Consider the following 26,893-nt stretch of genomic DNA (forward strand, 5'->3'; position numbering starts at 1 on the left):
CAATCACAAATTCAACCGATAACGAGGATCACTGGGGGATTCTGAGGAGGCTTTCCGGAAAATGACATTTGAGAATATATAGAAGGGGCGCAACAGTGGAGCGATCTCATCACGACACACATTAACATGCATAAATCTGTGTTGGACAAGACTCTCTCTCTCTCTCTCTCTCCCTCATATATTCTCCCCAATTACATTTTACACTGCTCTGGCCTAAGCCTTGAAAAATCTAAACACATGTGGCACGGCTACAGCACAACCCCCTGGCAACATCAAAGCAGCTTTTTTTTCCTGCTTGGCAAGAATTAAAGCTACTGCAAATGTACTTTGAAATGTACTGCAATATATCAATATATCAATTTTATTACATATCATATTTACACAGTTTTAATATTCACTTCTGTTCTCTGACCGCATTGTAAAGTTGTAATTCAATGAAAAAATACTGAAAAAAGAAAACGCTAAAGGATGCAGCAGTTTACCTCTGCTCTTCACTTGGTGTGGAACCCACTGTTTCCATAGAGATACAGTCCTCTCTATATATCCACACATTTCTGACTTCTTCTGGGGTTTTTTTTCTCTCATTCCAGCATTCTCTTTGTACTGAACGTACTGACAGAAAGTCAGAACAGTGTTTTCCAAAACCATCTGCCAATTATACTTCTGTTAATCATACTGACTTGAGCGTGAGTTAGATGTTACATCTTTAGTTTGATTCGCACATGATAAACATTCAGATAAACACCTATAATATGGCCAGTCTTAGCTAATCTAAAACATAATAGAACTAATATCCAGGGGAGTTTGACTGTCTGTGTGTGTGTGTGTGTGTGTGTGTGTGTGTGTGTGTGTGTGTGTGTGTGTGTGTGTGTGTGTGTGTGTGTGTGTGTGTGTGTGTGTGTGTGTGTGTGTGTGGGGGGGGGGGGGGGGGATAAACAAAGACAGTGTTTCAGTGTCGTGACAGAGAAAACTCTCCCGTCAGCTACTGATTGAACAGATAGCGTAGAAAGCAAACACCAGCAGCAGTCCAATCTCATCAGTATAAAACTCTCATCCATGGTACAGTATCAGTCAATGAAATCAATCAGTCCATCAATCAATTAATGTTTCATTGCTTCCCACATGCACAGATTAGGCAAAAAAAAACAACTAAAGCAATGCATGGATGCAGGCAGCACATAGCTGTTCAATACACTACATCTCTAGTGTCATTAACCCTCTCAATCCCCTGCCACATTATCTTTGACAGATACACTCAAGAGAACAGTACACCACTTACTCAGAGCGGGCCAGCACTGACGGTGCTTCTGTGAAGCTCTTTAGAAGGGGCACCTCCTTGTCCAGTAAACCCGATCATGAGGGGTCTCCCTCGGAAGCCACCAGCCAGTGTGAGAGCTTTGCTGGTTCATCAAATTTGGGGATGTCATCCTCACTGGGGAAAAGAGGATAGCCAAAGGGGAGAGAAAGATACACACACACACACAGAGAGACAGAGAGAGAGAGAGAGATATGCACTGTGGCAGGGTATAGAGAGAGCGAGAGAAAGCTGTGAGAGGAAACGAGTAGAGATTAGAGAGACAGAGGAGGAGAGAGAGGGAGGGAGCGGAGGAGAGAGTGATGCAGCAAGCTCAGTGAAAACACGATCACACAGGCAAGAGAGCGAGAGACGCTCTCTCTCTCTCTCATGCTTTCACCCATGCTCTCTCTCTCTCTCTCTCTCTCTCTCTCTCATGCTTTCACCAATGCTCCCCCTAAAAGCTCTCTTTCCCTTTTTCTCCTCACTGCAGCAGCGCTTGTTAATCACAGCGATACGTGCAGCCACAACTCTCGCCCACAGCAAAATCAGTAAATGGAGTAAATGGACCTGTTTGGTTAATGTGTACACACTAACACCTAGGATGTTACTGTGTATGCAAACAATGCTCAAACAAGATAATGTGAAAACTACCTATCACAAAGACAATTGCAGTTACAGTAGTTGTCATAAACTGTGTAAACTGTGTTGTTGAGCACTGACGACAAGGCAGGGACGGTTTGACTGTAGAAGAATATAAAGTGAAAATTATTCATACATTATTTGTTCATTTCTGTAGCTGCTTTGCTTTTACTTATAATTACAGATAATGACAAGTGCACTTAACATACTATACTCTTATACTGTACATTAGTATTAAGAGTACACAGCCTACTACAGTACTGTATGTTGAACCACAACTAACAGAAGACTCATGGTTCATACTGTTTAAGCACTGTTGTTGAAATACCAATACATGCCAACTAAGTGCCACTGCCACCTCATCATGGTCATACTGACTCATGCAAACACTCTCTTTCTCTCACATGCACGCACGCATACACGCACGCACCAGCAGATGGCACAACCTGTCCTGCAAGCAGAGGCGAAATAAATAACCAGGTGAGGTGGATCACACTCCCAGTAAAGATTGTAATACAAATATGGTACCAGTGCACTTAGAATATGTACCAGTGCATAAGTGGTAAGTAACCTTGCTCCGAGGAGTGAACGATGCTAAATTATTACAATTACTACAAATTATTGCAATTACAAATTGCCTCTCTCCAGTGTGGAAGCGCTGGTGACTGAATGTCTGTTGTCTCCATAACATTACGTATCCGGCTATGGCGTTTACAAAATTATGATAATAATAATAACAATTAGCAATGGTTTCCTCTGTTATGAATTAATATTAACATCAGTGTCATGTCTTGGTGGAAATCAAGAAAAAGTGTTTATAAAATGATCCACGCCATCCAGAATTTTGTATGCCAACAATACATTGTACGCTGCGGCCTTGGGATTGGGGTATAGGGCAGCAGTGGCTCACGAGGCAGACCGGGCCATCTGGGAATCCAATGGTTCCCCACTGCTCCCGGCATCGTGTCCTTGAGCAAGAGGGTGAACCCCTAACTGCTCCCCGTCCCCCAGGCACTGCTCGGGTTGTGTAGTTACCTTGCCATGATGTAACTCCAAATGTGGACAAGAAATGAAAAATAATTGCTCCAGTGATTAGAAATTGATAATTCATAATTTGTTTGTGTTTGTTTACTAAAAGAGTGACTTTGAGAGCCGTTTTAGTGTGTACAATGTAAGTCAATGAGGGGCATATTTTGAATTATCAATTTCTAATCACTGGAGCATTTTTTTTTAATTTCTTGTCCACATTTGGAGTTGCATCATGGCAAGGTAACTTACACAACCGAAACCTCTAAAAAAGTGGTCTTACCCTTTAACCACCGCATCTATGAATGATATTGATACACATACTGTACTTTTGAATTCCGGGCAACATGCTTCTCTGTGGCAAAAATGGTTTAGACTGGCAAAGTTTTCATATGGACCACCAGGGATCTCTGAAAATATGTTCTGGTTTATAAACACAGCCTCTGTTTGGCTCCCGGAATTACATAATGCAGTGTGTTGTCGGAGGCAGGTGATCAATAGCCTTACAGCTAGGCTACTCTGCATCTGCAGCCAATTCATTACACCTTTACATCTACTTACACAATGTGGTGTAAAACAAAAATCACAATTGCACAAATATAAGGCCATGCAATTTTACTGCTCTTTGGGTAAACTCACAGTACACTAAAGACAGCTTATGTTTCTGATTGTGTTATAAATATGCTGAACATTCACATGAATAAGCAATGAAGTTAATTTGATAACTGACTACAAGGACTCATTGGATTTGATTTATGCACACAAAACAAGGAAGTGGTTATCATTTTTCGCAGTGAACCGAATGCTGAGGCTTTCACTGAGACTGATGTTACCTAGCAACAAGGTATTGTATGCCCCTATGGCCAATCTCAGCTTGATACTGAAGTATGGAGGGAAAATCACAGTTTACAAGCTGCATCTACTATAATATAGATCTGATTTCAGTGTCTCTTTTAGTCTAATTACAGTACAGTATAGGCCTCATTCCAGTAGGGGTTAACTGCATTTTTTTAGGTATATTATTGCAACAAAACACTTGAAGTATTATTTTTTTGCAAGCACGCCTTGGCTTTAAAATGTTCAAGGAAATCTGAGTACTTTAAACATATGGCAATTCTACATTTCAACTGGCCACTGTTTGTGATAAGTTAAAAGTTAACGAAATGTGCTATATGAGCAAAAGCACAACAATCTCATGACGTCTTCCATTACTGTAGTCTCCAAACAGTCTATTACTTTTTAGATAGCCCAGGCAAAGCCTATCCATGATATCACCCATAACAAACAGGAAAGGTAGGAGGCTACGGTAGGTGCCCGATAGCCTGGATTCCAGATGGAGGCACTCGTTCATCGTTTAACCACCGAACAGAGCTAATCAGTCTGGATTCCAGGCTAGGTGCCCGAAGCTTCTATCTATTAAGAACATGTTTAAGAATGAATGAGCTATAAGGAAATACTGCCATCCTGTGGCATACCACTAAAACACCTGCATGTCTTTACTCTTTAATGTATGGTCTGTATAAGAGTTGAGGGGGGTGTACTGCAGTCTAGATGTCTGGAGACAGAAATCATGTTACATAACAGAAAGATAAAACTTCCTTACAAAGGCTGAGATGAAACCCTGCCGCAACAGCAGGGGCAGAGGCAGGCATATATTATTGAGGTTTGGTGTTACATAATTGGTGGCGCTCAACCTGTGAAAGAAATACATGCCACTGATGAACGCTGAAAACAGCCACTGTCAACAACACTGTCGATGTCATTATCCACAGTTTAATGCAATGAAAAGATTGTTGCATCATGTTAACAAGCTTTTCATTGCAGGATCTTTCCATTTCAATCGACAACACCCTCGTGACTTGGAACCTGGGAGTGGTCCTGCACAATCAGCTGTCCTTCAAGACATAAAAGTGATCACTCTATACTGTAGGATTGCACTTAACATGCAGAGGATCAGACCTTTCCTCCCCAAGGAGTCTACCCAGCTCCTTATCCAAGTCATCTCCATGCTTGAGTATTGCAAATTTGCAAATCACTCCTTGCTGGACTGACAGCATGAATGCCTGGGTTTCAACCATCCAAAATGTTTATCTCTCCCCCTGCTGCATTCCTTTCACTGGCTTAGCTGCCTGGATGCAATTCATAACACTGGTGATGAAGACAATCAAGGACATGCCCCCACCCCTACACCTCTTCACACACTTCACACATCAATTTACAATTATAAAACAACAATGTGTAGGTAGGTAGGAATATCTCAAAAAAGCTATGAGAGCTGAATCCCAATATTAACCAGTGATGGAAGAAGTACTCCTTTTGACAGCTTTTTCTCCACACTGTAGTAATTATGCCAATTGATTCCGCACCACACACAAGTGTGTGTTGTATCCTACTGACTCACTTTCCTGTGAGGAGCCCCCACCAGGAGAATGTAGCTATACCTATACTTCCTGCCCAACACTCCCTGCTGACAGGTAGGGGAGTGCCCTGGCACGCAGAAATACATGCAGTGACAATTATCACCCTCCCCAGCTTCCCTCCTACAAACACAGGCCGATTGTGTTCAATAGACAAACTAGTCGGATGCATCACGGTGGATTCGAAGATACCACAACGGTGGTGGGCATCACTGTGCCACCTGAGCGCTAGTACTCAGATTTTCAACTCAAGTAAAATTAGCAATAGGCCTACCACAATGTAAAAATATTATGCTACAAGTAAAAGTCATACATTTAAAAATCTACTTGAGTAAGAGTACAAAACTAGTGGCATTAAAATATACTGACAGTGCCAAACAGAAAGTAGCCGGCTGATTTTTAAATTACATTTATATATATATATATATATATATATATATATATATATATATATATATATATATATATACACACACATACATTTTGTCTGACTTACAATGGTCACAATATTGAAAGACAACACATTTTCCTTAGGTCCTTCACCTATTCTCCAACAATTACAGTATAATAGATTAATTAGTACAATCACTTGTGGCCTTAACACTGTATGAAAACCCAGCAAAATCTACTTATCTCTGAAATCTTTCTTTAGAGATGCTTCAAGTTGTTAGACTATTATTTTGCTTAATAAAATTGACTGTAATATCAGATTTTTTTCCACAGAGGGAGCTATAGAGCCATTATGCAGAATGTCTTTATGTTTATGATATTAAACATAGAAAGGCTTAATTTATTTATTTGTATTTATTATTTAATTTATTGTGTCAACAATAAATTGCACAATGAAAACCAAATATGAATAGTAAAGTCGTTTCAATTCGTATGAAATTTGGCTAAACATCAACATGAGTTAAATGAAAACGTTTTCTTTACTTTATGAGCAGTATTAAACAAATGAGTTACAGTTAGTAACTTATAGATACGTACAGTAGATCGGCTATTTTCGAATGCTAGCCCCAGAAAAGGGATGCTAGTATTCCATGAACTATATGGTCCTTAGGCCCTTAGAGAGGGACTTGGCAGTAGGCTATGTGACCTAATTATTTTGTGCCTTTATCAGATAAAGAGGCTTTGTTTGAAATCACTCATAGCCTAAACATTACTATAGCCTGGTAAACCACCCCTCCCCCTTGAAATCATTTGCGCGCACGCGGCACACACACACACACACACACACACACACACACACACACACACACACACACACAATTATCATCAGAGTTTAGCCTTTCGAAATAAGGTTTAGCTGAGTGTATCTATAAACCATATAAGTCTTCACCTGTTCGTGATTATGTCGAGTCTTGTCGACTCTGGATGATGAATTATGCATCGTGTGAAAATCGTGTGAAAATCTCGTTGCGTAGTTTAATCCTGGCTGGTGCCGAGAACCCCTTAATTCACAATAGTCTTAGGCCTATGTCTTTGTTGGGGAAAAAATATTTTCTCGAGAGCTCGAGAGACTGTCTGAGGCTAAATTTGTTCACACTTCAACTTGACCCTCATGCTGCATGTAAATAAAATACCACCTCAATTCTCCAGTGAATGAGTGGATCCATTCCATAATAGATATAGGCGAATATGATAATACCTTTTATATAGAGCACCGAAGTCTGACGTCACTTTCAGTAGAGGGCACCAACACACAGGTTCATGTATTTTTTTATTTGCATTGAAATCTCCATAGGGCGATTTTAGGTCGCTTCATATAAGAACTGTGTTTGAAAAATAAACCGACCACCCCAGCCTTTCTGTCAGGGGAGTGGCTGTGCGTCGTTAATGATGTCCATTCATATTTGATACAGCCAGTTTCTGGAGAACATGGAATTAATGTGGCCGCAAAAGCCTTGAAATTACATATGAAGGCAATGTCGCTGCTAATATACGTCACGCCCAGCTGTCAACACATAGCGTTCCTGAGATTCCTCGTTGACGTAAGCTCAGCTGGTGGTGACTCGACTCATACTAACCACGAAACATTAAATATCAATAAAATAAAAATAAAAATAAACGTAATTGACATTCAGTTTCTGTTGTGCGACGAGCAGATGCAGCCACCTGCCTACCCGGAAATGTAGTCTCTGGGTTGTTTGACTCGTTTCTAACACTTATTTTGTTACTCTTTGGGTATATTTGTACATTTCCACCTTCAGTCGATGCTTCATATCCATATGAGTGAAAAGGCCGGGGTGATCGGTTTATTTTTCAAACACAGTTCTTATATGAGGCGATCTAAAATCCCCCTATGGAGATTACAATGCAAATAAAAAGTACATGAACCTGTGGACTGACGCCCTCTACTGACAGTGACGTCAGGACTTCGGTGCTATCACCAACATTAATTATGTTTGTTTTTTACAGCTAGGTAGAGTAGTGGGGTGAGATGGAAAAGGGGCGTACCTGTTACTGTTACCTTGTGGGCTGACGCTGACCTATTGGTTAATTGCTTGCTGAGCCTCTGTGACTGTCGTCTGAATGTGTGATATGATGAGTTGATGACATTCACATTCTTCTCGTCATGAATTAATTTACCTGCGCACGTGCCTCGGAACAGAACACGGAAATAGACGCGCGCCGTGCACCAAAATATGGCGCTATCATTTTTAGCCAATGGGTGTATTTGTAACAGGTTTCAGCTGACGTCAGGAGCGTGGGGGAGCGCGCATTTGGGGGCTATCGGGAGCGCGCTCTGCTGAGTAGTTTTTATCTGTCTCTCTCTCTCTCTGGCAGATAAGATGCCTCCAGTGTAACAGGCAGTCATTATGGTGGACCGGGACCCCGCAACGGGATGGACACTGACTTACCGACCGTTGTTGCGAGCTCTTCAAGGCGGCTGATGAGGCGATAAAAACATAATTATAATATTGGTCTCACTCTCTAATAATAAACACGTCGTCAGCTGATCGTAGAGGGGGGCGGTGTTTGCGGGTAAGAGGAAGAGCAAGTTGAGCAACGCGAATGCGTCGGGGGGAATGGGGGGGTAATTTGAGTGAGAGACAGGAGTTCGCTGTGATTTATTATTATAAGTGCGTCTGGCTGGAATTACGAGGAGCCGTATCGATGGCTGAATTGTCGTCCGGTAGATGTGATCATCATCATCAGCCTGCTGGCCCAGCACCACCAGGGTGGATTCAGCAGCCGGAGGAGTAAATCGGTCTGCTTTATCTGGTGGGCTTTTTCTCCTCCGCCGGTGGGAGGCGATGTCAGCTTATTGCCTCGACCTGCACACGTCTCCGTCGGCCTTGGTTTCAGCACCACTCGTGCTGGACAGCGACTGCATGGAGGAGCACCACCCGGCACTGGACCAGGCCAACACAACCGCACAAGACACGCCAGCATTTCAGGGTCATTCGCTGCTACAACACGGTAGCAGCTCCGGAGGCCTCGGGATGGCGTTGGAGGAGGAATTAGCCATGCTTACTGCCGGTGGGGAGCGAAACGGGGAGGAAGAGTTGTCCGACTTGGGAGCGCCTGTGACTGGGCAAAACACGGACTTGTTGTCGCTCTTCCGTCAAAAAGAAAAAGACTTGGTTTTAGCTGCTAAACTCGGCAAAGCCTTGCTGGAAAGAAACCAAGACCTGACCAAGCAATATGAGAAAATGAACAAGGATTTCAACGAAAAACTAGAGGTAAAGTCTAGAGACACTATCATAACTAACCCCAGTTTTGTGTCAGATCAGCTTGAGAAGCCTAGGCCTATTTCCGAGTTATTTTTTCATGTATTTGACCCAACTCAAGTGATCTAGCTTAGCCTTGTGTGGCAGTGGGCCTGTGTGTAAACAAACTCAGCTCAGTACAAATGCTGCCTTTAAGACCCAGTACAATAACCTGTTATAGAAAACCATTCTTCTCCTGATAGTCAGTAGAGAATAGTACAGCCTAATTACATCATCCAATTGAATACATACTGTATATATAGCTTATGAACTTCGGTAATGATGTTATGTCTTATGTGAGATACTCTGGTTTCGTCAAGCCGACAGGCATGTCTTTGAGAAGAAGCAACCCCATATTACAGTTACAGTAGAGCTTGTTGTTGTTAATATTGCATTTAAACCTCCCCATTCAAGGCAGCACATGGCTTTGGGGAAAACAAAGCCTAATCCCCTAGCTGCAAATATGTCCAGGTCCTCCTGTATTTACTACTGTACATCTGTTCACTTGTTTGGTCTACATCCAGCATCATGCCACACTGCCACAGCTCAGCCCCTTTAAAGCTCACGTTTTCTTCCCAACCTCTGAACCTGTGGCACAGTGTTGGGTTGCTGAGCCTTGTTTTTACTCTACTTTGAGCCCTGCTTTATCCAGGACTGAGCTAGTGGCCAGCGTTTAACTGCAGCTACTCCACCTCTGATTCCCTACTTTGGGCATGTCATTAGGTGAAGTAAGTAATAAATACATTTAAAAACTCAGATTTTCAAATATAGCAGATCTCACAGAACCATCAAACCTGTGGCCTGTTGTTTGGCTGCCTTGATTTGACTACATTTTGAGTCTTCCCTTGAACAGTGACGAACCATTTATCCAGTGACCAATGACCATGCTTCTTTTTTGTTTTACTGTGACATTCAAGGCCATACATTCAGTTCAGTCCTTTGGTCCAGCATGTTGCAATACTACTGAGAATAGCAGCATAGTAGACTCTTAATCTTAAAACATTGTTTAATGTGGTTTCAGGCCCTCCAGCTAGCCTAACCTGTGGCTTAATATTGTTTTGTTGTATTGTTGTTTTTACTCTGATTTGATCCCCTGCAGATAATCTTTTACCCAAATGCCATCAGATTTAGCCATGGGGCTTATCCATAATGACAACGCCCATCCACACTGCTGGAAAATGCTGGTGATGCAGGGCATCTTTCTGCCCCTTATCCCCGTCTAGAGACTTGAGAGCAAAATCCCAATCTCTTAGCTGTCACTACAGGAATTTATAGGCTACAATTTCAGCGTTTCCAATTGCCAAAACACTTATGTGTTCATTATGGAGAGAGAGAAAGGCCATTCATTCAATTCTTCTGAAGTATAGCTAAGAGACGATTCAGCCTCTAAAAGTTTTCATTCTGTCTGTTATGGATTTTAAATTACAGAGAATGTTTTTAAAGGTTCCACTGCTTTTAAGTTTGTGCTATCAGTAATGTTTATTAGTTCAGTGTTCAGTGTACTGTAATCTACAATCATGAGGACCACAATGAAACCATGCCTCCCCATGATTATAACCCCAGCATCCATATTCTGGGGGAAACATTAGCTAAATGTAGCAGATCTACAAGCTCACACAGTTAGTTGTGAGGTTGTAGATCGGGTATTTTTATCGAAGAGATCTGGTACACATGGGGAAAAAAGTGGTCCGCGTACCACGTACAGAGTCAACTCAGGTCCAGTTTACTAAGTCTAGAGGGTTTAAGTGGTTAAGTCATCAGATAAATCACATATTTAGTCTTACTCTCTCCGGCTCTCTTTCCTCTAACCCTCCTTCCTCCTCCACATCCAGCACCTAGAGCAGGAAAAGCACGAGTTGAGACGTCGCCTTGAGAGGCGTGAGGGAGAGTGGGAGGGCCGCGTGGCCGAGCTGGAGACGGACGTCCAGCAGCTGCAGGGAGAGCTGGAATGCCACCAGGTCCAGCTGAGAGAAGTCGACAGGGAAAAGACGAGGGCCATCAGTGAGCTCTCGGAACAGAATCATAGACTGCTGGAGCAACTCAGTAGGGTAAGAGAGAGTGTTTGTGTGTGTGTGTGTGTGTGTGTGTGTGTGTGTGTTTCATGGTGATTTCTTGTTGTGCCCTCAGGGCCGCTCTGTTCCCTTAATATCTGCATGGCTGACGTCAAGGTGCCCTGCCGAGTGAGAACCCACACAGAGGATGAAGTCCTCCTTTCAATCTGTCTCACTCACTCTCTCCACGAGGGTTATGCTAACTCATCAAAAATGAGAGTGGATGCTCTCATATTTTACCTTAAATAATTCACAGTGATTGGACTGCAGCCTTACGCAATAAAGTCTGCATAATTGACGGGTCATCTAGGTGCAGCTATTTGAACAGGTGGAGAGAGGGAAGTGATTGCACCTGGGGAAAAAAAGTGCTTTCAACAAAGAGAGAGAAGACGGTGAAAGGGAAGATGGAAGCATCCGAGACTGAAGCTGAAAGACAACGTTTTGGAGAGGGTACAGGTCAACATGATCACATGCGGCAGAGAGAATGGGAGAGATAGCAGACTGGCAGGTCACTCACTCACGGTTGTTGTGATGTACAAGTGTCAGGACTGTGATTGATGCTGCTGTACAGTAGATGCGGGCTTTCAGCGATGTAGCTACACCCGATTAGACTTCCCTAAGCAGCTCTGCAAATAGCATCACACACTCTAATCGGTCAATCTGCAATAAAAGGGGAAATGTTGTTCAGACAGAATGGTCAATTTCCTTCTGCCTGGCTTGAGGTCCACATCAGAAGGATTAGCAGAAATCAGGTCATCATCAACGCTCATAAGAGATTGGTCGATATTTGTGATTTTGTGGAACGTTCCATGAACTGCAAGCTAAAAGGAAACGCATGCTAAGTCCACCGTTACATTTTCCTGACCTGCACCCCGGGCTAATATGGATTTACATATTGCATATCATTGCTGTTGGCAAGAAACTTTGTATATCCAGTTTTTATCTTCTTAGGTTTTCTCATAAATGAATGCCATATTTTATTGTATGACAAAAGTAGCCGATCTACAAGCTGGCAACACTTGAGTTTGTATATCCACGATTTGTATTCATACAATATTTTGGACATTTTCGCTTTGCTAATGACATGGCCAAAATAGGGACGCCAGGTTCAAAGTGGTTAAGACTACGGATGTCACGATCATGTTTTTTTGCTCCCGATCCGACTTTGAGTATCTGCCGATACCGACTTTTCCCGATCCGTGTGGGAGTGGTTTTCAGAATCCACTGAAAAATCGGCCATTCATTTTTCCCATAGAGATTTACAAAAATGTATATTATGAGAAAATGAAAATAAAAAACGTTAAACAAAAGGTTATTTATTAAATGTATATCATATAATTAAATATTCAATTGATTTTTCACAGAATCAAAGGTTTAGTGTTCATGATTCACCTTGAATGGCTTGATTCTAGGCTTAGAATAGTTGATATGAATATTTTTGTAAATCTCTATGGGAAAAATTAATTGGAGAGTATTCAGTGGGCCCAGAAAACCACGCCCACTGCTATGCTCTAGTACAGTGGTTCTCAAACCGTTTCATGTCAGGGACCCCCAAATTGACACTAAATAGCCCACGGACCCCCATTTGAAAATATATGCCAGGGACCCCCATAAGAGAAGACTTTTACGGCTCTAGCAGTGATTTTCAACCCGTTTAATTTCAAGGACCCCCAGTTTGACATGCATTAGTCTACAGACCCCCATTTAATAGCATTTCTATCTCTGGGACCCCCAATTTATATTGTAAAATCAATGCTAATTTAACTCTGAGAGCGTACAAATGACGGGTCCATTTGGTTCCATTTGTACACTCTGAGTTACAGAAATATAAGGGTCCATTTGGTTACAAATTATCATTTTTAGCTGGGTCCCCCCTGGAACTCCCTCAAGTACCCCTGGGGGTCCCCGGACCCCACTTTGGCAACCACTGCTCTAGTAGTCTAGTCTATTGGATCTATTGGAACACATGTTCTTTTTTCCATTTCTTGAAAATCTTAAGAAGTTTTCTGTATCAATTGAGAAATAGATGGCAAGAAAAGGTTTGAACTCAGTGATGTAATTCAACCCACCTGCTTTTGCTTCATCAAGAGGATCATGTTGTCCAAGTTGGACTTTCAGCTGTGTCATTCTACCCTGCATTTACAGAGGAATAGGCTGACGCCTATTAGAGCATTACAACATCCCAGCTCCCAGTGGTGTCTGCATAAAACTATAAACAGTGTGTGTGCACCCAGTCACTGGCGCCTGAGCAATGGAGCACTTTAGGCTAAACCAAAAGACTTCAGTGTGATATCTGGCCTGGTAGATTGGTAAAGGCAACATAAATGGAGAATTGAAATGAACTGCATTTATGGAATATAGTGCTTTTCTCCAAAGCACTTTACACTATATTGAACATTCACCAATTCACACACTGGTGGTGGAGGAAACCATGCTCACCGGGAGCAGTTACACTGTAGTACAGTAGGTGTGAAGTGTCTTGCTCAAGTACACTATTAGACTCTGCCAGGGGGCAGGTCAAGATGACTTTCGAAGAACACCATCTACAGATCATCATCACAGATTTGACTAACAAGGCATGTGGTGTGAGGTGCTGCTATCGGTATGTTCTTCCTGAGAGATGTTGTGATCTACTATAGAAAAGAATAACGAGCACTCTGTCTGTAAATGCAGTTTACTGGGTGCACGGCTCGCGAAAATTCACAGTAAGAAAGAAACTCCAAAGTCCTTCTGATACTTTTAATTTATCAGCGCACGGACAGACACAGCAAACACGGACGAGTTTCGGCCTATGGTTTCGGCGTCAAGCCTTCCTCAGCATGTAATACACGATGTAATCTACCGCCAGGCAAGAGCCTGAATTTTGAATGATCATGTTCATATTTTATAAGGGTTATGTCTTGATAAATAAAAACAAATTGCATCGGAAGTTACAAGTGTATGAGTTGGGAAAACATAACTGTCTTTCGGCTATCTGTAACGCGACCAGTGAAAAGCACTTGTACTTGGAGTACAAAACTGTAGAGCCAGCCATGTGGTTGCTGGGCTTCTTAGGGAAAAGGATACTTCCCATCTTTCTTTCACCTACATTGGCAGATTGCCTGCTGCGAGAAGTAAAAGGGACATATATATTTGATGACGAGGGCTATGTATGCCATGTATGTCCCACGGCCAGATAAATATCAATGGATAACATCCAGTGTTAAGCACTTCCTGATTGGGTCATCAGTTCCCCGATTCATCATGACCCCATCACATTACCCTTTTCAGGAAGAAAACAAACGACTACTAGTGGTTAATTCTCCATGGATAATGAATTACAGGCGTTACTGATCTTATTGTCAGTTGTACAGTTAAATTCTGCCTTTTATAATGCCAAGCTATTAGAGTATGTCCGCATGTGGAAGGAGCAACAACAAAAATGATGGAACTCTTAGATGGACATTGCTACCATGCCTGCTGCTCTTCTTCTCATCTCCATTCCTGATCAGATTAAGCCAGCTACCTTGCGCCGCGCCGTGCTGGGCCCTCAACTTTATCACATTATCTCTGCCACCCTCATTTTCTCTTTCCTTCTCTCCCTCACTTTCTCCAAGTCTCTCTCAACCTCTCTCTGTCTCTCTTGCTCTATGTCCATCTCTCTGAATCTCAATCTTACTCTCAAGGACTATGTTGTGCCCCGTTCTCATTGGTTGCTATGGATTCTAGCAGGCACTTAGCATAATTAAATTGTTGATTGTTTTCTTTCATTTTTTAGTTTTGTTTTAAGGAGCGGTCTGGGAATCATTGTTGCTATTCCCTGAAAGATTTTGATGTCTCTATCGGGTTCCGGGGAGGACATTTCTTGTGGCCTTTATGACTCAGGGAAATTCACAAGGACTAATCGTCTGTATTGATCTGAATGTCATTGATTCACTGCATTGGGGCAGGCAAGAGAGACCTAGCTGGGTAATAAAATAAATTAGGTCAGTCATAGTACACTTTATCTTCCTCTCTCTCTCTGCCTCTAGGTTCCATACTCACTTTACCTTGTCTGTCTCTCTCTCTCATTCTTCCTTGTTCTCTTTCCCTCCATCTCCCTCCCTCACCTACCAAACAGTGTGCTAGTCTGTCCTGCTAACTATATACAGACGCATGTCAGACTAACGTCTGCTCCCGTGCTTGCGGTTATGGTTAGGTTAGGAGATGAGGTGGGTTGTCATTTGTCGGACCAATGACTTGTCTGAACTACGTACTGCACCCTATACAGAGAGTGAACATGAATTACCTTGTGGAAACCCTGCTGTAGTGAGGCCACCAGAGGCCTGCTATTTTCAGCCTTCTGCCCATAGGTTCCCCTTGAACAGCAGCAACCTTATTAGGATGTAAATGGGTCTACTGTATGTAATGCATGCTGTGTTTGAGTATGGTCATTCTTTCCAGAATTGGAGATGTTTTACGGGTGCAAAAAGACATATGTCGGCGTTCAAAGGAACCAGGCTTAAACTGTTCATTTAGGGAAAATATATTATCCCAAAGAATGTTGTGATGGCCTGCTGGCAAGCACTTTTAGGTGGTGATGGACAACAAGCACCCCTACAGAGGACCAAGCACTGTATTGATAGATAGTAGAGTCACGATCATGGTCTCTGGGTTTAATGACAAAATATGTGTTTGTAGTGACAGTTTAAAAAAAGAGGAGAGCTAAACTGTTTGAGATTAGCCACGTTGTCTGGAGAAACTAGATTCTTCAAAGTGTCTTCACAGCTTTCCAGGGATTCAAAGCAAGGCTTTTAGCAACAAGCAATGCAATTACTCCATGACAGCTCCTGGGGAGGAGGGGACAGGCTTTGTCTAACAAGGCAACCTGTTTGAATGACGCAACGATGACCTTGCCACAGGCAGGCCCACTCCACAGGAAGTAATACAAGGTACAGGCTAAAATGTAGCCCTGAGGGGATTAGGCCATAATCCTTTCTAATAGCCTTACCGTATGCATTCAATCAGGAGCCATGACAGCTGTACTCCATACTGCAGTCACTAAATTAACCACTGGAGTCCTATTTAATTATTATTTTTTAATGTTCAGAAATAGTGAAAATACAACTCATGACACATCAAATCGAGGTGCCATATGATCTTATAGATATTTTTGAGGGGCGCTATCCCCTCATGTCCAGCTTTGAGGGTTTGTGTAAACACAAACATTGTTTTGCTACCGTTTGCTATGACTAGTTTGTTTGAGTGTTTGTGTAAAGGCAAACGTTGAAGACAAAAGTGAGGACGCAAATTGTGATTGGCCGGAATGAGATGATGTATGATGATAAGAGCGCCCCTCACTTCACACGCATAGGAGGCCTTCGCTATGTTTCATCAGTTTCAATAGAAACAGGCCTCCAGCCTCTAGGTGGCCTCCACCCTCTAGAATTGGACGGAATGATTTAGATCAAGAGTTATTAACGTTTTAGGATTTTCGATCTCGTCGGCTAAAATGTGGGGGGAAGATTTTCGATGATGTCCCACCAGAAAATAACATTGAGTGTTGCACAACAGACGCTCCCAGCCTGTGGAGCGATGCGATCGGTTTTGATATCAATAATCTCCGTCTTTTTGATCAATCTCAGTCTTGAGCGCTGGGCGTTACTAATTGAATGGGCGGAGAACTCCGTCCTGTGCGCTCAGGGTGTTTAATAACCTGGGTAATTGTGCAGCATTGGGAAGTAAAGGGGAGACACTTCATTGTGAAGGGACGACAGGATGAGGACCTGTTAGGTCGAAACATGCCTTTTTCATTTAATAAAGGCGTTCCTCATTTTTTTACTTTGTGTGCCCGGATCCTTCTCTTTTTATCTAGGAAGATCTAACAGGTTGAAGGTGGTCAATAACAGGAGGGAGAAGGTCATCACATTTCAGTTGTTTGGTGAAGATCTATGACTGCAGCTGCAGATGAGCCTGCCTTGACAACTTGGCCTTAAGGGTGTAATGAAGGGTGTCCATCCCGGTCGCGTGAATTCACATTATCATGCGTCTTCTGCAGACCGGGATGCTTTACCAGGCTCGTCTTGAATACCCCCTGCGGTTGTTCTAGGCTTCATGTTTTATTTGTTTATAAAACAAAAACTAGACTAGAGCCCCATTAATAGCGATGGGTATAGTGGAGAAAAAGAGTTGGGCAATGACATTTACAGTATTCTGTATGAGTTCTCTCTCCTGAATGGATCAAATTGCTACTATATCCTGGCCTGACAATTTACTTTCTGTTTACTAAATAACCATTTAACACTTATTTGAACAAAAACATCACTTAATGAACCTTTAACATTTTAATTATACATACATGTGTGTGTGTGTGTGTGTGTGTGTGTGTGTGTGTGTGTCACGGCTTGGCCTGTTGTAGCACCACCATGAGGCTGATTTGAAAACTGTCAAGTGGCATTTCTTCCTCAGCCTAGTGGGAATATGCATGCACAGTTTCACCGCAATCGGACGCTGCGTTGAGTAGTACAAAACGGGTACAAAGCGGGCTACTCCTGAAAAGTTTAGAAGCCAATCGTAGGCAATGAAGGTGGTTTATGAGAAATCAAACAAACCCGTCTTGATCACATTACTATGGAGAGCATGTGTACTGATTTGCGTGAAATTTGGATAACATCTGAAGGAGTAATATTAGAAAATGTGCTTTACATATGTCGGCCTCCTGGTGGCGCTATAAAGAGCAGATGTGAAAAATTCCAGGCAAAGGTTTTTCCTTGGCCTCTAGGGAGTTGGCATACAAAGTTATCCACAAATCCGTGCAGTTGGAGGTAAAAACACTTTTCGGCCAGTTATAGCGCCACCATGAGGCTGAGTTGAAAATGTTCACGTGGCATTTCTTCCTCGGCCTAGTGGGAATGTGCGTGCGCAATTTCACGGAAATCACACGATGTGTTCAGGATTTGCAGCATTTTGTTTGAAACTGAGCACTCCTGCGAACTTTGGAAGCCAATCTTAGCCAATCAGGATGGAGTCTGATGGAGTTTCGTTGAATGGTTCTAGAGAGACTGTGTACCAATTCGCGTGATGTTTGGACAAAATCTGTAGGTGTACTGTCCAAAAACGTGTTTTGCACAAAGCGGCCTCCTGGTGGCGCTATAACAGGCCGTTCTGAAATTTTTGGGGCAGAGGTTCATCGTTGGCATCCAGGGAGTGTGTGTGCAAAATTTGGCATCGACCGGGTTAACGGTGCCGGAGATTAGCTGTTCACAGACGGACGGACGGACACACGGACACACGGACAGACGGACGGAGTGCAAAACATACTCTCTCCCCATGCCTTCGGCCTGGTGGAGACAATAAACATTGTAGATCTGCTATTTTTCAAAAGATTGTAATGTAAAGTTGTTAAGTAAAAATTGGGACACATTTGGTTGCATAATTGCAATACCGATGACATTTAAAAAAAATCACACCCGTGTGAACTGAGTGGTGTAAGGTCTTATATAGCCTGATCAGCTGTGGCCTGATCAGCTGTGGCCTGTAATGTCTGACGTAATGAAATCACACCCGGGTGAACTGGGTGACCGTAGCAACCATGCTCATTTTTGTACGCACAGACAGACAGACAGACAGACAGACACGTAAACTAACAAAGCCAGTCGTAGGAGTGGTTTACACCACTCAAAAAAGTCAAAATGGCCGATATATTGGCCAAATCCATATATCGGTCGTGCTGTAGTCTGATGTAGTGCGGATTTGATTAGTCGAGTCTATTCTTGTGTTGTTGTTGGGGTGTGAGGACAAACAATCTCCTGAGACCTAATCAGATCACAGTGAAGAAACAATTTCTCTAATTACTTCGCTGCACATGCTCAGAGATGTGTAGAAGTGCATGCACTGACTCCAGCACAAATGTCTACTTGCTTTATGGCTACGGTCAGTTCAAAAAGTTCAACTTGGTTTCTGCCAGCATTAAGTTAATTGGACGTCCACCACAGCCCCTAGTCACCATGTCAGAGTTTGAGGCCACAGGGACACATACTATGATTTCAGACTGATCTGTCATCTGTAGGCAGTCAAAACGTACCAGAACCTCATTATGTTTGAGAAATGTCTTCAATTCATATTGCCCCCTCTGCTTGGACATGTAGCATTTTGGAATAGAACTTATCCATGTTGCATAACAATATTGATGTCCATAGAAGCCTGCAGTCTCTGGGACAGATTCAGATTGTAATACTGCTTCATTAGTACAGTAGTTCTTGAGACGTTACACACCAGTATTGGAAAGTAACTAAGTACATTTACTCAATTACTATTGCCTTGGTAGCCTATGTTTTACTTTACCAGAAGATTTCAATTTTTTTTTGATACTTTATACTGTACTTCTACAGCACTACATCTCAGAAGAAAACATTTTCTCCAACGATCTGCTATTTTTGAGGGGTGCTAGCCCCTCCTATATTCAGCTATAGTGTAGATTCTTGTCCTAACACAAACATTAAATGCCATTGACAACGAATGGAAAATTTACGTCATATGTGTCTGTACAAATAGGCTATTTCTGTGTTAACAAACATTAAATGCCATTGACAATGAATTAGAGAATTTACGTCATATGTAGACAAGCAAATTGGCATATTGTCCTAACACACAGATCAAATTCCCATTGACAATGAATGGATGATGTACGATGATAAGAGCGCCCCTCACTTCACACGGGTGTGATTTATTTTTTCAATTATCTTTAAATGATTTCATATCATCAAAAAGGTATTTTAAATTTTGTACATTTTGTTGCTGCCAATACTATTGCACTCAAGTAAAATTTCGAATACACAGTACTTGAGTATTTCTACACTGTGGAATTGCTACTTTTAGTTCCACCACTGCTCCTCACCTAATTGTACAACCACCGCCATCCAGTGTGGGACACAGACCCAGTGCATCTCTCCAGACATCAGCTTAGCTCGCATCCTGTCACTGGACCAGATAGCATCTGCTGCTGCTGCCACCCGTCATCATGCACGCAAGCATGTGCACGCACACAGTGAGCGGGTTCTCTAACTAGCATCTATTCTCATGTGGGTGACTTATGGGGTTGGGGGGTTGCCAGCCAATCCCCCAGAGTGTCTACACCAGGTTTAGACCAGCGATTCCCAACTTTTCTTTTTTTTCTTTTTTTTCATATCAAATATTTGATATGACCCCAATTCAATAACTTTTTGTATGTCGGGACCCCAATTTGTGTAGATCGGTGACCCCCAACCTACACTATAAACTGAAGAGAGCGGAATGACCAGGTGCTCACAGAGAAAAAAAAGTTATGTTTAAGTGTCAATGGTGCTCCTGGCACCAGCGTGATGCAAACATGAAATAAATAAATAAAATAGATGATCCGGGCACTAACATTTTTTAAAGATGAGATCAGGCGTTATTAGTTAAAATACCAACATGTTTTGACCACAGGTCTTAATCAGGGTAGGAGAATGAATGCAGGACTCCCATTAGTGTTGAAAAGATGCCTAGTAATTAAACATTTAACAAACTGCTATATGCACCTGGGTGCATGGCAGTTAATAGAGCATGATTACACACTCAAACAACAACTAGGAGGCTGCATGGACAGTGCATGACTCCCAGGTAAATGAACATAATTTTTTGGTTAAAACAAAGGGTTTTGCTAAAAACCTAAAGATCTATTTTCTGATGTGTTGGTTCAATAACATGGGTCTCTCTGTCTATCCAGCTCAGTTCTTTGTGTCATCACTTCCAATCTCACTTATATCCTGTATCCAGTTCTCCCTCCTGATTGAATACAATTGGCATCCTGACCTGAAATTTTATTTTCTGCTTACTAAAGAGCTTAGTTACTGAACAAACACTGTACAGTGTATATCAATGATTACTATCGAGGCATAGAGCCATTTAACATTTATCTTAACAAAATAAAATCACAATACTGTACCATTGCCTTAAGTACATTTTGATGCCATTCAAACTTTTACTTGAGTAAAAAAAAGTAACAGAGTATTTCTACATTGTGGTATTATTGCTACTTTTACTTAAGTAGAGAATCTGTATACTACTTCCATCACTGCTGTGCTTGGACCTGTGATGCAGCCACAGCCCCCCCCCCCTGTCTCATACATCTTGTTCTGCAGCTATAGATAGATGTATAATTACTACCTCTACTGGAATCCACATGCTTCTCTGCCCATTGCGGAATATAGTAAAAGCATCGGTGGAGTGTGGTTTTCACCACATTGTGCTTGCTTACTTCATCATTTGCAGGATGATATATTGTTGGATGTCTTTGTTGAGAATAGTTATTGTTTGATATTTAAGGACTTATTGTACTGTTACTGTTTTGGTTTTTTTAATCTGCTGCTATGACCTTCTGCCAAGGCAGCAGGTCATAAAAGGCTGTCTCTCCCTGGTCTCCCATCCCCTAGCGCCTTAGCCGAGACAGCACCACAAGAGGTAAACACAACTTAGCATTGGTTTGAATTGGGTGTACTACCTTACGTACCTCTGGTACTGGGTCCAGCAAAGAGGTCTTCAGTCCAGGAATAATCCGAGTTCCCAGAAGTTTTATTTTTCGCCACTAGGGGGGGCGAGAAAGTCCAGGAATGACGCTGGGCAGGTATGGAGACAAATCCTGTAAGCAAATGTAACGACACACTTAAATATAATCTAATATATACTGTATAGGTAGTTGTGTCACTTTGCGCTGTGATTGGCTGAGCGGCCATCACATCTAGTGTAACACAAAGGGATTCTGCTCACATACAATCCCTTTCATGGGTCAAGACCAAAGGGCGTAGACCCCTTATTGTTTGTGAAAATTTTAGCAGTTTGGCAGTATCGTTCTTCACGAAATTCGGCAAGATCTATAGAGGGCCGTAAGGATCCCTCAGGAACTGAAGCTCAGTCATTTGTCAAAAGACCTCTGACCTTTTATAATAATAATAAACTTTATTTATAAAGCACTTTTTAAAACAATGTTACAAAGTGCTTTCCAATACAGGTTAAAATACAGTAGTAGAATAAAACAACAATAAGCAATATTAATACAAGTAAACAGGTGAACACAAAATATAACGATCAATAATTTAAGTAAAAGCCATCGTGAACAAGTGGGTGCACGGGCCTTAGGTGCACGGGCCGAGAAAGCCCGGTCACCCATGGTGACACGCTGGGTAGCCGGAACTACCAGGAGAGCCTTGCTTGCCGATCTAAGGCTACGTGTTGGCCTATGGGGCTCCAGCATATCTTTTATGTAGATGGGGGCCAAGCCATTTAGTGCCTTAAAAGTGGTAATTAAAATGTTAAAATCAATCCTAAAATGAACAGGCAGCCAGTGGAGGGAGGCGAGGACAGAGGTAATGTGGTCACGCCTTCTGGAATTGGTTAGATCTCCCAATGAGTAAATTGTTATGATTTGCTTAGCCTGAGCTAACGCTGCTAGACCTTTCTGGCCTAGATGGGAGGGCCGCGGCTCAGATTTACGCACCCCCACCATTGGTTCACCGATCTGTCCGTCAGCCCCGGTCTCTCCTCCCCCCCAGTGCAGCACTGTTATTGTGTCGACCAGAAGCAGAAACCACTGGTTGCTGGAGTATACCATTCTAACGGACTGTCAAAGTTATTTCCACAGAGTCGGCACACGTTGGTTTTTTTCTTAAGACGGTGTGGTGGGTTCTTTAGCCATTCTCCTCATTTTCCTCGCATAGCCTCGTTTGAAGTTCCACTGGTAATGATTTCCTCACGGTGTTATTTTGACGGGTGCACACCGCTCAGAGCCCTGACGTCACATCATTTGAAGTGACGCCTACGCGGAAGGGTTGACTCCCACGTTTAGGCCAGTGCAGCCCATGCGTAAATCCAGGCTTTCATTTTTCGCGCAGACGAAATTAAAGCCTGGGTATCGAGGCTATGATTTGCTCAATCCACTTTCCTGCCTTTTTTTTGTCCACATCAAAGAAATTGCATTTCTATACATGCGAATGGACTCTGACTCGTTACGCGACTACAGCGTTGACAGAATGGACTCTGACTCGTTACGGGACTACAGCGTTGACAGAATGGACTCTGACTCGTTACGGGACTACAGCGTTGACAGAATGGACTCTGACTCGTTACGGGACTACAGCGTTGACAGAATGGACTCTGACTCGTTACGGGACTACAGCGTTGACAGACAACCCCTTGTATGATCATAAGAGCGGCCCTCACTTCACACAGTATGATTTTTTTTTTCTTTATGGGCTTGACCCCGTTTTATAGCTGCTTGCAGCTATATTTATTATTGATTTGCTCAATCCACTTTTCAGCCTTTTAATGGCCACGTCAAAGAAATAATCGCATTTCCATACATGCGAATGGAGTCTGACACTGGTTACACACAAAGCTGGGTGTGTACCACATTTGTGATGATTTGATTGGCTGAGCACGGAAAATTGATGATGTATGATAAGACCGCCCCTCACTTCACACAAGTGTTATTTTTGAGTGGTGTAAACCACTCCTACGACTGGCTTTGTTAGTTTACGTGTCTGTCTGTCTGTTTGTACCAAAAAATGAGCATGGTTGCTACGGTCACCCAGTTCACCCGGGTGTGATTTCATTACGAAAGTGGTCACTCAGTTCACACGGGTGTGATTTCATTACGTCAGACCACAGCTGATCAGGCTATATAAGACCTTACACCACTCAGTTCACACGGGTGTGATTTTTATTTATTACTTAGTTCAAATAACTTGAGTCATCAATGTTTATATAGCTCATTGTGTATATTGCGTATAGCTTTTTTCTTTTTGGGCTTGACCCCGTCTTAGCTGCTTGCAGCTATATTTTTAATTGTTTTTGGGCCCTGAGGATTACATTCCCATAAGTATAGGATTACATTCTCATGAGTATAGGGCCCTGAGGATTACATTCTCATAAGTATAGGCGAAAAAGAAAAACAAGACTGGGCCAAATAACAGCATGGCCTCAGTTCACATGGCTCTCGGACTTCATGTGGCCAGTATACAGTATGACATATTGTTGCAGTTGTTGTCCTACCACTCGTAGCTCATTAAGTTATTTCTGTCAGACAAGTCACAACAGTTATTTATTTTCTCCTCTTCTCTTGAGAAACGAGTTGAATCCCCAGCATGGATAGAGACTGTAGGGCAATTGTATCTCATACTTTGTTGCCCTGGATTTTGTTGCAGTCGACGGATTTGCCACATGTGCACACGGTCACTCTGCTACTTGATGTGGGGTATGAGGACTTTACACTCAGATTAAGGAGAATATGATTACATCTGACTGTCTGGCTAACATTCCCTTCTTCTTTTTTTTCTCCCATTCTCAATCCGTCAGGCTTAGTATGCCACTGGGTCAAATGGCATGTTAACCACAGTGACCAGCCTCTGCATTGCCCTTGACTAATTAAACATCTGTATCACACAAACAAAGGCAAGGCAGAGAGGACTATGCATGCTGTGTTGTAGGATTAAAGCCATGTATGTTTGAGTGTATATTCCAGGAATATATCAAACTCAGTGTTGGCCCGTTACAGGTCAACACATTCTTCAACACTCTCCACATTTTGTCGTGTGGTCTGTAAGTTCATGAAACTGCATGTCCAGGTACGTTCAAGATTCAAAATGAAAATGAATTCTGCCACAATGGAAGCAACCAGGTTTTGTCACAACAGCAGCTGTAAGTCAGTGGGTGGGTGGTGTGTCATCCTCATCCTGCCCTGTTAAATATATATGAAGCATTGCAGCTGAATTAAATGGCTCTGAATCATAAGCGGAAGGTAACAGAACAAAGACATTACACAGCCTTCAGATCTGGAACATAAATGTCAATGATCGACCTAAAAAGCATTTGCTTTAACCTGCTTGGCCTTGGGAGCACCACATGCACACCGTTTGCCACAGTACAACTCAGTAACCACACTGGTTACTGAGTTGTACTGTGGCAACAATGCTGGAATAATCAGACTTTTCTGTCAGATCAGTTAGAACAGACTTGCAGAACTGTTTGGCCCAGTTTCCGGTGTGCTTACAGCCAGTTTTTGCGATCACAGATTCAGCTGTGGTGTCAGTACATTTTCTGGAGTACAGCATTTCATGTGATTAGCAGAACATTTTCAGAACAAATTCTAGCGAAATGTCGAATCCCCAATGTGCGCCTCTCTGTTGAGCTGTACCGCTCACCACTCGCATACTTAATACATATAATGCATGTACTGCACAAATGGGGTAAAGCACAGGCATTGTTATGTTGGCCAAGTAAACCAAATGTTTTCTGAAAAGACTAGTCTCCCAGACAGCTACAGAGTTCTTCAGATTGTACTGTATAGCCCTGTAGGTCAGTAGGGATTTCCAGCAGAATGTAACTATTACAGACAGTTTTACCCAAGGAGGACTCTTTGTTAGACAAAAAGAACCTCACCAAATATTTGCTTGAAAAGCACCTGGAAGACACTGCCAGTATGTTTCACAGTGCCACCCAGAGGCAAGGCTGTGGTACAAACGTGTGCATTAAAATATACTTAGTACCCAAACTTATTTTTCTATTTCTCAAAAATGGCAGATCTACAGGCTCACAACCGCCGCACCAATACAATGTGATCTTGTAGATTTGCTATTTTTGAGTAGCCAAATTATAAAATGGGGCTTAATTATATGTATGTTTTGTAATAATGCTAAGTAACTAGTAACAATATTGTTAAGAGAAATACTTAGATTCAGCTTTGTTTTCATTCATTCACAAGGGTTTCAGTCAGACTGTATAATGCTTAATTTATACTCGTAAGACAGTTGTGTGCTGAAAATAGCAGCTCGAGCAGAAGCTCACACTGCGTGAGTGTGAACGAGCAAAAAATCTGCTATTTGTGGTGCAATCAGGCTGTGTGGAAAGTGTGACTTTTTGATTGTTTCCTTACTTTAGCCGCTGTCATCTTCCTGCCTGCAGTCTTGCAATCCTGTACTAGTACCACACTACCACCACAAGTTGCTCATACTGTAGGCTACTTGCCGCTACTAGACCTGTATGTCCTAGCACCCGTTTTTACTATCTGTCTGTGTCCCTTTTGTGCCCATACTGTATATGGAGATCTCTGTGTCTGTCTGCCTGTGCTTGAATTGTGCAAACTGACTGTGAAAAGTGGACTGGTTAAGTAATCAATTGGCAGGTGTGGGGTTGCCATGGCAATCGATTGGCTGAGGCAGAGGCTGGAAATTGCACAGGTGAGGGGACTTGGGCTCATTAGGCCCACTGGCAGAGCCTGACCAGAGCCTTTTGTGGTGGTCCTGGAGAATCCTGAGTCCTGAGACCGACTCTATACCGGGCACTGCACTCCCTGTGGTGGTTTGGAACGTGTGTGTCGAATTTGAAGTCGGTGGGGCAAACGGTTCTCGAGTTACGTGCATTACAACCGTACACACACACACACACACACACACACACACATACGTGCATGCACTCACGCAGACAGAGACGTGGCGCATTTATAGTAGAATGCAAGTTTATGGACAAAATCTTAATAAATGTGGATCCATAGCCGTCTGGGTATATTTGAGCATCCTTTGCATGAGTCCTGTGGCCTATAAGTAGCGTCTGCCATCAAAACATGCCATGATTTTGGAGACACTTTGGCCCTAGTCTTGAAAACAAAGTCAAACCCAACATTCACAACTTGGGCAGCCTGTGACAAAGCTGATAAACTAATTATGTGTAATTGTATGAAGCCAACAACAACAAGCAAGCAATGTAAACACAACTCTTCTATTT

The 26,893-nt window shown here is 42.5% G+C and overlaps 1 protein-coding gene across 1 annotated transcript in view; it reads left to right on the forward strand.

Moving 5' to 3' along the window:
- Positions 1 to 8,171: 8,171 nt before the first annotated feature.
- Positions 8,172 to 26,893, forward strand: part of bicdl1 (BICD family like cargo adaptor 1) — a 34,522-nt gene continuing 15,800 nt past the window's right edge. Inside the window, exons 1-2 of the mRNA XM_079516247.1 lie at positions 8,172 to 9,065; positions 10,925 to 11,140. Of these exons, the coding sequence (XP_079372373.1) occupies positions 8,637 to 9,065; positions 10,925 to 11,140 (645 nt within the window). The 5' untranslated portion in view covers positions 8,172 to 8,636. The remainder of the gene's footprint in view (positions 9,066 to 10,924; positions 11,141 to 26,893) is intronic.

This window comes from Electrona antarctica (assembly GCF_951216825.1).
Source record: "Electrona antarctica genome assembly, chromosome: 12".
NCBI lineage: Eukaryota > Metazoa > Chordata > Actinopteri > Myctophiformes > Myctophidae > Electrona > Electrona antarctica.